The following is a 13377-nucleotide window of genomic DNA, read 5'->3' as shown; positions in this document are numbered from 1 at the left end:
TGAAGATCGTACTTTTTATCACACAGCATGAGAAGAAGTCAAATATAATAATCACAATAGTTAAAATCCTTGTACAGGATCTACTTCTTCACGCGACATGAGAACAAATCATAAAGAATCATCACAATGATACAATTCATGTTGAAGATCTTATAATTTTTCCACACAATATGATACGTAATTATGTATAAATCAATCACAATAATTACAAATCATGTTTAAGGCCTAATACCTTTTTTACACAACATGAGATGAAATTAAAGGCTCAGCGGCAGAGTGAAGAAGATCGTCTTGGCCGGTAATACGCCGGCGCGGCGGAGGTCTGGGCTTGGCTGGCGGAGCGACGCTGTAGCTCTGAACGAGCTGAAGGCAGACCTGAACGGCGTCGTGGGTGCGAACGAAGAACCAATCTTTGCCGATTAGATCGAAGAGGCCGGATCTTGAGAGGGTCAACAGCACGCTCCGATTAGGGTTCGCGATCGCGATCTGATTTGGGGATCGTCGAAGAATCGGTAAGCAAAAGTTGTATTTTTGATCGAGATGGAGAGATTGAGAGAGATCGAGATCACCTGGATTCCGCGAGATTTGTACTCGATGTGTAGGTCTTTTAGGGCTTGCGCAGCGCTTGAATCAATGTAGGTAACAGCTGCAAGGATCAACAGAACTTGGTGAACAAACGATACATTTATGTTATAAGTTATGATACTGTTCGTTTTGACAAAATATGTACTGATCTTCAAAGTTAATTCATCTTTGTACATCTTTTTGTTTTATCAAGGGTTCTGCCAATTGATATCTCTAGATAAATAACTGAAGCTCAAAACTTGGAAACATATTAAATTCATCTCGTAGGCTCTGATCGTCATCTAAAAATCCCTCAAATTGTATCATCAGCGTTGATTTATCTTTTTTCAGGTCTGCAGTGCTCGTTACAAACCGGGTAAGAATTCCTCGGTGGATGAAAAGTATAAAAAGTATACGATGCGTATAAAATTCTATGTTAGAATTACAAATGAAAAATGAAAAGAAGAATGAACTCACGAGCCATCTCGAGCACAACGAAGTAGATTCGTCCAACTTCTGGGCCGCGTCCGGAGGAGCTAGAAAGATCGAGTTCATACTCCTGAAGCCTGTTTTTGGAAGAGAAAATAATAATTAAACAGAGAATAAATGAAGAGACGGGTATAAAAATAGGGTGTTCTTGATTTTGTATCTTGGGAGGAAACCTTTCTTTGATGTAACTGTTGTTTGCAAAGTAAATGGGAGCATCAACTCGCACGATTGCGATACCGTTGTAGATATATGCCTCTGGGTACTGCTCAATATTTCTGTACAACGTTGTTCCAGGAAGACGCCCCAGTACAGCTTCAACACAGAATAGTAATTTTTCAAATGCCCAAGTAGAAATCTTACTAGGAATGGGCAGTTTTATTTTGTTCGATCTCAAATGAACACAAACACGAACAGGAGAAATCAGTTTTTGACACGAACAAAGGACAGGAATTTATGAGATTCCTCAGGTTGGAGATAGATTTAGAGAGGAAAGAGGGGTGAACAGGGGAAAACAGTCGACTAGTATTAAAATTACTATTATGGTATAATCGTATATTTCACCTGGCTTATCTAGATTATACTTTTCATAAGATTTATATTTCTGAAAGAAGTTGTGTTTTGGCATATAACTTTGGCGATAGAAGTCATATCTTTAATGGCATTTTTTCTATTCCATGTATTTATCGAATTTCTTAACAAATATTTGCCAACAAACCGAACACGAGCAGGACTTTTTAGCGGTTCGTTTGTCGATGAACTGCGATCGTTTGTTGACGAACAACAAAATTCTCATCCCAAGTCTGATGGAAGAAGAATTTCATTCAGAGTAGTAAGATAGTACACGATTTTAAAATTGTTGTTGCTATGAACGATTGGCTGTTTTGGAAAGAGTTCTCAATCCATAATCATAAAATAGCACCTTTTAATTGAGATCTATGTCATTGGAAAGTAGTGAATCAAAGAGAAATTAACTGACCAATATGTGGGTTTGCTGATTCGTGGATCACAAAAGCGAGGGACGAGCCAACCTGCCAGAAATTTCTAAGTACAAAACTCATTTCATAGAACTCTCAAGCTTGGAATATAAATTCGTGTTTAAAAGGAGGTGAAAACATCAACGAACTGCGCCATAAACCCTTTTTCAGATAAACAATTAGTTAAAGTTGATGATGGAAACATGTCATTAAGCTGGTGTCACCAATCCCACAAAAAGAACTAGGAACACAGACAAATTCCAGAAGCAGTTCATCGATTCAAGGTACAGTAATATGAATAATTACCCCAACTAAAACACCAATCTCGATGCCAAGAAACAAGGTCGTAATGCTTGTAATAGTCCAGAGAATAAAATCTCTCTTGTCCACACGCCACAAGAAGATTGCTTCATCATAGTCCACCTGCAGAATTGTTAAAAATCCATATTTAATAATTGAAAATGCAAATTTCCTTAGCAATGTGGCATGCTAAAACAGCAGATCTATAAATGAATTTTGATGACACTGGCATAAAACTCTTTGAACACCAGAGCGCTAACGAAGAAAAGCTACATAACATGTAAATTTATGGATAATGCACAAAATATAGACCTTTTCTGGTCCACCCATTAATGTTATATCGTAGATGGCGATAAACAAATCTTTCATGATCATACATGAATACTCACGTTGGATTTTTCTTTCAAAAAAAAATACACACGTTGGATTTACCTAAGGAACATGTGTTTGGTGAATCAAACTATGTGCACACACTGAACATTGCATTGTTATGAACTTACCAGGCCCATCACAGCAGATATTACAATGGCAGCCAACGCACACTGAAACATCGAGGTAACAAAATAAAAGTCAGGAAAACTGAGAACGAATGAAAAATATGCAGGAAATCGTAATGCCTCACCTGAGGTATGTCTGTAAACAATTGAGTCAAAAACAAAAGAGCACACACCATCACAACTCCCATAGTTAATCCAGACAATCCCGTCTTCGCTCCACTTTCGTGGTTCACAGCAGATCTAGAAAAGGACCCTGTAATACAAGAAAAAGAGACATCTAATCAATACCCAAGAGTCTTTGTTTCGTGATAGAATATTTGATTCATTTCATGAATTTGCATTTTATTTAAATAATTGAAATGGACAAGAGAGTCGGGTGGTGGCTTGATCTTTACCAGTGGTTGGATATGCGGAGAAAAATGAACCGCATATGTTGGCCACACCGAGCCCAAATAACTGCCAAAGCAAACGAATGCATCTAAATATGAAGGGAAGACGGCTTGTGAATCAAAGGTTGCACAAAGTAAAATCGGATCATAAAATGAAATTTGTGAAGGAACCGTCATCATCACGAAGGACTGCATAGGCTGTCAAAATGTAAACTACGTTGTCAGTTTGATGCATCCCTCCACAACATATTCTAAGATTCGCATGATTCATCAATTAAATAGCTCTAAGATTCACATGACTCATCATCTTACAGACATCCCTCCCTGAATGTGGGGAATGGCACTCTCAACCTCTGCTAAACCAGCGTTGTCCATTCGTCATCTATCGGCATCGTCTATCACGCCCACCTCTCCAACCTTCTCTTCCCTGACTCACCATTTTTCTCATGGATAGTGAGGATCAAACTGGATTGAAAATATTTTGGGAAGTGTTTTGGGGTTACTTTGGAGTGTGGTTAGAAATTGCAGATACAACCCACGGGGTCATCTCTGTCGCTTTCTCACCCCCTCTATCACTACGAGTTCTCCCATTCCATCACAAGTATCAAGAACATCTTAATTTGTAATGCGTGACTTGTGGGGCCATAAAAAATAATCTTACGGATGGGTCACCACTTTAAAACAAATGATGCCTAGAGACCTGTGGAAGAGAGGATGAGCTCCCTTCTTTCTCCTTATTTGAGTTGGCTAATCAAATCTAAGGTAAGATGTTGACAAGATTTAATAAGACCAGGTCAGTCATCCAGCAGTATGGCCAAATAAGATGACCAAAGTGTGAAAAAAGTGATTTGAAATCAAAAGAACTCGATGAAAGGTGGAGTCACTAGTTACCTCTTGATTTGAATCCAGCTCGTACCCATTCTTAACAGCCAGTGCTTTTGCAATGCCGACAGACTCCTACACTACGAAAACTTTCTTTACAAGATAGGAGGGGAAATGCAAAAGTTACAAGGAAGTGTTTTGACATTGTCGTGTACCAGTATAGCAACACCAGTTATCAGCATAGCAGTTGATATCAACGATTTGGCATGTGCAAACTCTTTTGGTACTGAAAACTTTGGTAGACCTTGGGGTATATTTCCCACCTGAAAACAAAAGGAAAATCTCGCTGAATTTATAGAAAGAGTGAGAGAAATTCAACTGTGTGATTTCACCATGCCATATTTTACCAGAGATATTGAGGAAGGACGAAAAATTTTCACAAAAGCTGTGCCTAAGACAACGGCTGTGAGAGGACCAGCTGCCCTTAGAAATCGCATACTTTTCCTAGTTTTCCCCTGAAACGTTTGAACAATGGTAAGAAATGTCGGAAACAAAATAACGCACCTCAAAAAACTAAAGTAAATGATACATATTTTGCTCTCACCAGATGCTTCATGAGGAGAAGAATTGCAAGCATGCAGGATCCCATCAAAAATGGTTGCCACATAAACTACAGAGTTGCATTTTTGAAATGTTAGGTGCATAAAATATGTACACTATCACAGTCGATTTACTCTTGACCAAAAACCCTCCATCCAGAGGCATATTATAACTCAGGACTGAGACTCAAGACTATATCAACCCGTTTGGAAAATAGCAGCAGATTCCTCAGGATATGAAAGTGATACAAACAGAGTAATGCAAACCAAGAATGGATTGAAACCAAAGGTCAATGCAGCTATGGGTGAATGGGGGTGAAGCTAACACAAGGTTCTTCCACCTCATGGCAAAGGAAAAATGGTCAGGAATACATTGGACCCATGCAGTTGGTAGTGCTCTGGCCGATAGCTTCAGAATTTTTTTCATGAAGAGGGGACAAAAGTAAATGGAGGTGGCACGGCAGGAGAGCAACTCGGTTGACGCTGGTGCAGCAGGGGGATTAGGTGAGGCCCTTATCAGAAGAGGACCAATGGAGGCATAGAACCTCAAAACATTTTGGGATATCTTTGCAGAGTGTTCAGGACTTCATATGTATTACCCAAATTAGCTTTTGCTGACTTTGGGTTATTGCAAGAACTGGCTAACATGGGGGAGGCTAGAGTGTTGATTAAGGAGGGGTCCTAGTCTTGTTGCATCTGGTGCTCTTGGCATACCCGTCTTCCACCCTATTGTCTATAAGCTACGTGTGGGTGTCAGCAAATGCCTGGAAGGCTAGATGAGGATATTTCTCTGGAAAAGCTCAAAGTTTGAGGTCCCACTTTCTTGGGATGTGGTTTACGAACTGGCAAACATGGGGGACTAGGATTATTGGAGCTACAAGCCATGACTCTTCTCTTGACCAAGTGTTTGGACATGCTTATGGTTCCAGAGGCGCATATAGTTACAAAGATCCCAAAGGAAAATTATAAACCACGGCTGGACTGGGAGAGGAATGCGACTCTGGTCAGAGGGTCATCAAAATTCTGGCAGGGGCTGAGGTAGGTGTCCCTCAAGTCTAGGAATTTTTTCAATATCATGGATAATCACACTGAATGCGTAGTGAAAAATTAGATGCAAGTGAGAGACCACCAATGATGTTAGACAAGGAAGGTAGAGAGGGCGCGTGCCCTATTTATTGACTAAAAGACATAAAATCTACTTTTACTTGGTTCATTGAGGAAGATGAATATATCAGCACAACCATAACTCTTTATCTTTAGGACACGGGAAGCAATAAATTTTCTATACATAGAAATTATGGCATGTGATAACGAGAAAGGTAAAGGCCAAATAGAGACATTCATCTGAAGTTGCAAGAACCATACCTTGTCTGCACCGGCAATTATACTTTTAATCAGAGGTACGATTTTGCTGCTTCTAACAATACTATATCCCAAGAAGTACTTGGCTTGAGATAACGCAATAACAATGGCTGATGAAGTGGTGAAGCCAGAGATTACAGAATGGCTGATAAAACGTAATAGCCATCCGAGCCTGAAGAAAATTAATCAGAACTTTGTGATTAATTAAACCTACCAACTAATGTTAAAATGATCAGAACTTTGCAGATATTTAATATTGATTAACCAATCCAGGACCAACAGATGTATCCAAAACATTGCATCCATTTGACAGGAAGTCGTCACTTCCCACAAGCATCTGGAGACCACCACTAGTTAAGAACAGAGGCCAGAACTTTCTTTATCATGATTCTGGAGCATCGTCAAAAGGAAACTTGGTCTAAATTATTTTAAAATATTTCTGGTTTTGAAGATGACCTGATTTTCTACAAACCCTACTGATAGGATTTGACGGTGACAAGGGAAAAAAGCAATGTCCACTAACCCATTGTGCATCATGCACGTAATTTGGAATAAAAATAAAATTTAGAACAACGCAGGGGACAGGAATCAACATGAATGCAAAATTCTTAGCAGTATCCCAACACGAGTTTAGTAATAAATGAGACATTTTTTACCTCAAAAAACCCATAATACATTCCAGAACGCCAACCATGAACGACAGCAATATCGCCATTTCTGTGTAAAGTGGATCCGACGAGTCAACAATGTTCCCCAGGACATTACTGACCAAGAGAGACACCAAGGCCACAGGACCGATTGCAAGCTGCCTCGAAGAGCCAAAAATGGCATACATAAAAATCGGCACGAAACCAGAGTCTGCAGAAACAAAACTAAAATTCAGATATTAAAGGGGGTTGAAATCAAGAAAAAAAATTAAACAAAAAATAAGAAGTCTCACAGAGTCCATAGATGGGGTGAAGCCCGGCCAATTTGGCATAAGACATCGCCTGCGCGTTACAAAAATCAGATTAAAAACATGCAAATTCTTTGAAAAAAATTGACAGAGATTACCCTGTTCTTCACAATTTCAAGAACACTAAGAAGATGATTTTACCCACCTGGGGAACGAGCATGACGCCAACAGTAATACCCGCCATGACGTCAACTTGCAGGTACTCCTTCCAATCGTAGGACCGGATCCAACGCGAGCAAGGAAGAAGAAGCTCCACCCAACCGCGAAGAGACAAGTTCTTATACTTGGCCATCCACTTGTCGACAACGGTCATGGTGGGCACGGCAGAGAGGCTAGAGATGTCCGGATGCTGCAAAGGGATGACCTTCACTTGTCTCCCAGAGATCGATCCCGCGATGTCCGCGTTACTTGCAGAGGCATAAGAGTCTCTCATCCATCGTCCTCGCCGCGAGGGAGACTCCATGGGCGATCCTGAGCCTTCAAATCCGTCCGCCATGGCTGCCCAGAACGCCGAAGAAGAGACGGGGAAAGGCGGGAAGCAAGATCAAGGAAAGCATACAACTTTCAACAAATCCTTCCTACCCACGATTTGATCTCGACGACGGGCCCAGACCCACCAATTCTGCGGGCTGATTTGGTCGTTTCTGGAGCGGCCATTGGAGAAGACGATGGTCTGGAGTTTGAGTCCTGCTCCATTCCTTAAAACGTACATGTATAGTGGACTAATCCTTGTCCAGGTACATAGGATATTATAGGATAGTATACTTCTAATTAAACAATTATGCATTTTCTTTGATATAATCTCATATTAGAGGGGAAGAGAGAATGTGCCATGGATTACCCTTCTGATTGGATAAATGTGTAAACTTGTGGCTATCTTTTGTGTAGGAAGGATTTGTACACAAATGGCATTTAAAAATATTTTAAGGCCTAGTCTTGCTTTGTTGCAATGTTCAGATTTTTTTGCTGCTTGCAGCTGTGCCGGGACTCTGGTGCGACGTGGCTCGAGTACTGGGTTTGAATGGTCAGTTGGGTTGGACTGTCTACGCTGACCCAAAGTAGACACAACCTTCTATCTGCCATTTTCATTGAGTCATCCTTGTTGAAATGTTCATATTTTTTGGGAATTATACTTTTTAGATTGTAATTGTTGTTTGCAGTTGTGCCGGGACTCGGGTGCGACGTGGCTCGAGTACTGGGTTTGAATGGTCGGTTGGGTTGGACTGTCTGCCTGGACCAAAAGTAGACCCAACTTTCTATCTGCCGTTTTCATTGGATCATCTTAGCTGGCCTGACCCTTAACCATGCACACATGCACACCAGCTTAGTTGGGAGACCAGTTAATCCCTATGCACACTTGGGGGCACCTACCTAGTGAATTTTATGCATAATTATGACTAAGGACGGCAACACCCATCATGGTCAAATGTGATATAATGTGAGGTATACATGTTAGATGTTATGTGCAACAACAATGTGCTCAAGTTTGGTGATAAATTGCATGGGAAGTCATAAGTTATTAGGGCCTCCTGGTGGTATAAATAGGGAGATTGATGAAGCATGGCACAATGAGCACATGATATGCCAATACCATCAACATACACGAGGTGGCAGTTGGGAAAGATGGATGATGTGCTGTTGTTCGAGTAGATGGACCGATCACTTCATGGGTCAAAGGGGGCCTGCTCAGACAAGGCATTTGCTTTTAAAAATGTTTTTTAAAGGTTCAAGTCCAATACAAGGCCATGTTTTATTTCTTTCCTATGCACATCCTCCGGTTGCATCTTCTCTTGGCATAGGTGAGACATCCTTGTATATTGCAGATAACATCAAATCAAGTAAAATTCTGCTTTTATACTTATTTTTGCTACTTAATTGTTAGGTTTGCAAATGCATTATTCACCATCTAATGATACCATGATAAAAATCTAATTTATTTTCCCGAGATCTATTCATCTGTATTTTATTGATTTTTGAGTTTAAACCTACTCAATTCCTTAGTGTCAGTTGGATTTTGCTCACATCTTCTTTTAGCTTATCTAAATTACAAAACTTAGGTAAATTAAATGGTGATACAAATGGCAGAAAAAGAGAAGCACAAGCCATGACTTGGATCTGAAAAAGAGTTTTACTACACAATAAGCACATTTTGTGAGCCCATTCAATGCATTTTAAGTGCTCAATCAAATTAAGACAATAATTATGGAACTAGGCCAAAATTCAAATGTCTAAATTTTATTTCAAAATCTGGGCACAAGGGATGTGGGTCTGGGTAGGGGATGAAGTCATCCTAGCCCTCAAATTTCCTGGAATTAAGTCCAAAGGCTAGGAGAGATGGGCACTTCTATTTAATCTTTGTCCTTATCTCTTTGTTTATCATCTCGGATTTCTTCTCTAAACTTGTTTTTGGCACCCTAGTGTAACACAGTTCTTTGATCCATTATTGTTCTAAGAGATTGTGGGAGAAAGAGTTCAAGTTTGATCTAGATTCTTTGAGAAAAAGTACCCAATCTCTCCTAGCCTTTGGACTTAGCCTAACAATGAATTATACTACCAATGAATCTAGATTATTATATCTCAATTGTAAGGTGAATTAGGGATAACTCCTTAGAATATTGGAGCAATAATATGTATTTTATTTAGGAATAAAAACTGTTGTGTATAAGTAAAAATCATTTGCAAAGGAGAAGGAAAAACGCAACAGATATCCTGATAAAGGCTGTATAAAGTATGGGAGTGTGGGCTATGGCGAATGATGAAGCATTGTGTAGAAATCATACCATTGTATGGTAGGTGGTGTGTTATTAGTGTGATGGAGCATGCACAATATGTGAGTGTGCATGCCTGTGCAACACCCAATTAGCTGCATTGCAATGTGCAAGTGTGCATAGTGGGGGTAAAAGAGAGAAGTATGTCTCAAAGGCACTATGGTGCATGGGCTTGTGGCACAATGGGGCACATCAGTGTTTATGCAGACAGTTACATGGCACTGAGATGAGCGACAATGAGGTATGGTCTGAAATGGTCATGATGTGTAAGGAATGATTGGTATTAAAACATTAGTGTCTAATTAGGGTTAGGGAGAGGTGAATTGTGCTAATACAAGGGACTATGAGTTTAGATAAATAGTTAATATGGTTTTATGTGCAGTGTGATTATGAAGACAAGGGAAAATACAAAAAATATTTTTTGGAACTATTTATTCAAATATTTAGGATTGATGTATGAGCTTGATAATATCATCAAACCTTCCTAAAATAAATATATTTCACCCAGGGTCAGAATTTTACCACTCCAAAAAGAACTTCAATATCACAGAAAGACCAAATCTTATATTAAAACTCAACCAGGAGTAACAATATGAATCCTGGAAAAATCCTTCTCCAGATTCTGGTCTGCAACAATCATTTTCCTCATTCTTTCTCTGTAATTTCTAAACTTTTTCTCATTGAATGATGGATGGATACTCAAATTTCCATCCCTTGGCATGAAATATGAAGCACCCAAGGTGTTAAGAGGTACTTTGTTTAGTTCCCTGAGTTACTAGAGTGCTTCCCAAGGTGTGCATTTATCTGGATTTGGTCCAAGAAGCTAATAAGATCCATCTTTGAGATCCAATAAGTGTATTTAGCCTAAAAATGAAAATTATACTGCCAATGAATAAGAGTAATTCATGTAACTCATGTACATAAGATACTAGAAAATATCTACTTAGACTACATGTCAATATCTCTTAATCAAAACCATTTCAATCACTTTTACATACATCCACCATTTCATTTCTCATTTACCTTGCCCTAACTATATCACATCAACATCTCTTCTACTATATTCTATTAACTCATATTCATACTCACTCTCACTGACTATTCCGTTATCTAAATCCTTCATATAATATAATAAATAAGTTTCTCTTTATCCTGATGAAGCACTTCTTAATAAATATTGTATTATCGCTCATAAATCCTAGAGGTTCAACCTCGACTCACTACTAGAATAAACATCATAAATTTAATAGCTTTAATAGGGCTCCATAGACATCTCATTTAGTTAATTCTCATTTTTAACAACTGTAGAGTTGAGTTATCACTGGCCTTTCCCAAGCAGAAAGGAGAAACATGTCAGGCCAAGTGTATGAGGCACTGGAATTAAAAATGCTTTTACAAGGCTCAAGTCCCTATGTAAGAACATGCTTTGATTATTTCTAAGGTAAGTCTTCCCATTGTATCTTCTTTTGACATAAAATAACCATATATGAATATTACCTGCATTAAAATTGAATTGGGAGTCAATACTTCTGTTGTTAGATTGCCGTATTCTGGGTGATGCACAAGTGTCAAGGTGAGTGAGTTAGATGACTTACAGGGTGACTTATTGGTGAGTGATTTAGATGACTTTTCTTTTATTATGATAAATGGGTTGAAGAGGGTTAAGTTCTTCTCCTTCCTTTGATGTAGGGAAGAAGTGATATCATGGGTTCACACTGTCTATATCCATTATAACTGTAAATTTGTGCTATAGAGTTACATTTCACAGTGGAAGACAATTAGGGTTAGTGCTAAGATAATGGGATCATGTATCTTCAAAGTGTTTTGGATGAGAGAGAGAGAGAGAGAAGGAGAGAGATAGAGATAGAGAGAGAGAGAGCCAGAGGAGGAGAGAGAATGAAAGCATAAAAGAGAGAAAGCCAGAGGGTGAAAGAATGAGAGCAAGAGCCCGAGGGAGAGAGAGACTTAGAGAGAGAAAGAGAGCTAGAGGGAGAGAGAATGAGAGAGAGAGATGGAGGGGGAGAGAATCATATAGAGAGAGATAGGGTGGAAGAGAGAGAACTAGAGAGAGAAACAGAGAGAGAGAGAAAGAGACAAAAGGGGAGAGAGAATGAGAGCAAGAGCCAGAGGGAAAGAGAATGAGAGAGAGAGAGAGAATGAGAGTGAAAGGGAGAGAACCAGAGGGGGAGAAAGAACTGTTAGTAATGTTGACTTTTCTACTATGTCTACAATGACTACTATGTCAGTTACTCTGTCGGTTAGAATACAAGTCCATGTATGTACCTAGTTTGAAAAGTAACAAGTATTATTATTCCATTTTCTATTGTGTATGGCATGTCGCATATCCAAGGGAGAGAGTGAGATCTGTTCCCATGCCCCAACATAGTGGTATAGCTGAATTTCAATGAGAGTTGTGGAAGAGAAGTCAGAGCAAAGCTCCAAAGGTTCAACCTGCTGATTTACTACAACACTAAGCTAAAGTGGAGTTGATGTTTGTTTCTTTGGAGACCCTCTGATGCATGCCAAAATGCGATAGCTCAATCACGCTCTGGCCCATTTCAAGTTCTGAATACTTGGGGGAAGACATTACACGATGGGCCATGACAGATGCATCAATTCCATTATTTTGATACTAGAAAAACTCAAAATATATCTCTTTGCCTTATGCTTCTCAGTTCCTTTTTTTTAAATGGCTGGGAAAATACCCTAGGAAGGTTCTATTATTACTACAAATCCTTTTAATGGAGAAAAATATTATATGTGGAGAGATAAGATGAAGTCTTTATTCAGAAGTCAAGATTTATGGTAAATTGTTGAAAATAGTTTTGTGCCTAATGAAACAAAGAAAACTGAACTTAGAGATTTGAATAGAAAGATGCAAAGGCTTTATTTATTATTCAAGAATCAGTTACTGAAAAGGTGTTTACAAAGATTTCTGAGGCAACTGCAACACATGATGCCTGGTGTATTTTGAAGACATATTTTCATGGAGTTGATAAAGTGGCAATGGTAAATTATAAACATTGAGAAGAGAGTTTGAATATTTGTCTATGAAGGTTGAAGAATCTGTAAAAGATTATTCTACCAATGTTTTATTGATTGTGAATCAAATGATAAGATATGGAGAGGATCTTTTAGAGAGGAAAATAGTGGAGAAGATCCTAGGAAGCTTGCCTGGAAAGTTTGATTATGTTGTTGCCACAATTGAAGAATCAAAAGATTTTGATACATAGATGCATGATGATATGATGAGTTCTTTGATTTCTCATGAAGACACAATGAACAGGTCAAAGGAAAAATCAATTCAGGAACCATTTAAGGCAAATATGGATTTATCAAATAGAGAAGATCAAGCTATGATATCACGCTCAAGACAATTCTATTGAGGAAGAGGTAGAGGAAGGTCGAAAAGAGGAGGCATGCAAGATCACCATCATAGAGACTATTTCAATCAAGGAAGAGGATTTGGAGGAGGATGTGGAAGAAGTTTTAGTGGCAGAGGTTTAAACAGAGGACGAGGTCAAGGAAGAGGAAGATATCAATTGAGTATAAGAGAGGATAATGAAAATCCAGAAGGAAGAAAAAATTTTCATATAATTATTGCAAGAGATAGGAGCATATTGAAGCATAAAAATATGCAAAACAAAATAATCAAGCC

The 13377-nt window shown here is 38.9% G+C and overlaps 1 protein-coding gene and 1 long non-coding RNA gene across 2 annotated transcripts; one reads left to right on the top strand and one right to left on the bottom strand.

The window, feature by feature from the left end:
* Positions 1-141: 141 nt before the first annotated feature.
* Positions 142-7654, bottom strand: LOC144701627 (sulfate transporter 4.1, chloroplastic-like). The gene is made up of 17 exons (XM_078573346.1): positions 7097-7654; positions 6937-6985; positions 6653-6854; positions 6000-6168; positions 4640-4705; positions 4443-4550; positions 4251-4358; positions 4105-4170; positions 3220-3280; positions 2950-3077; positions 2828-2869; positions 2334-2450; positions 2030-2081; positions 1227-1365; positions 1042-1130; positions 570-646; positions 142-486 (listed from the first exon to the last, which is right to left on the bottom strand). The coding sequence occupies exons 1-17, from the start codon at positions 7445-7447 to the stop codon at positions 238-240; spliced, it is 2073 nt and encodes a 690-aa protein (XP_078429472.1). The 5' UTR covers positions 7448-7654; the 3' UTR covers positions 142-237.
* LOC144701635 (uncharacterized) lies at positions 374-1297 on the top strand. Its single transcript, XR_013581068.1, has 2 exons — positions 374-512; positions 916-1297. It is a non-coding gene; the product is annotated as an uncharacterized LOC144701635 (long non-coding RNA).
* Positions 7655-13377: the final 5723 nt, after the last annotated feature.

The sequence above is a fragment of the Wolffia australiana genome, chromosome 1 (genome assembly GCF_029677425.1).
Source record: "Wolffia australiana isolate 7733 chromosome 1, ASM2967742v1".
Lineage (NCBI taxonomy): Eukaryota > Viridiplantae > Streptophyta > Magnoliopsida > Alismatales > Araceae > Wolffia > Wolffia australiana.
Note: the sequence above shows the minus strand (reverse complement) of the source record. Positions and strands in the feature narration are given on the sequence as shown.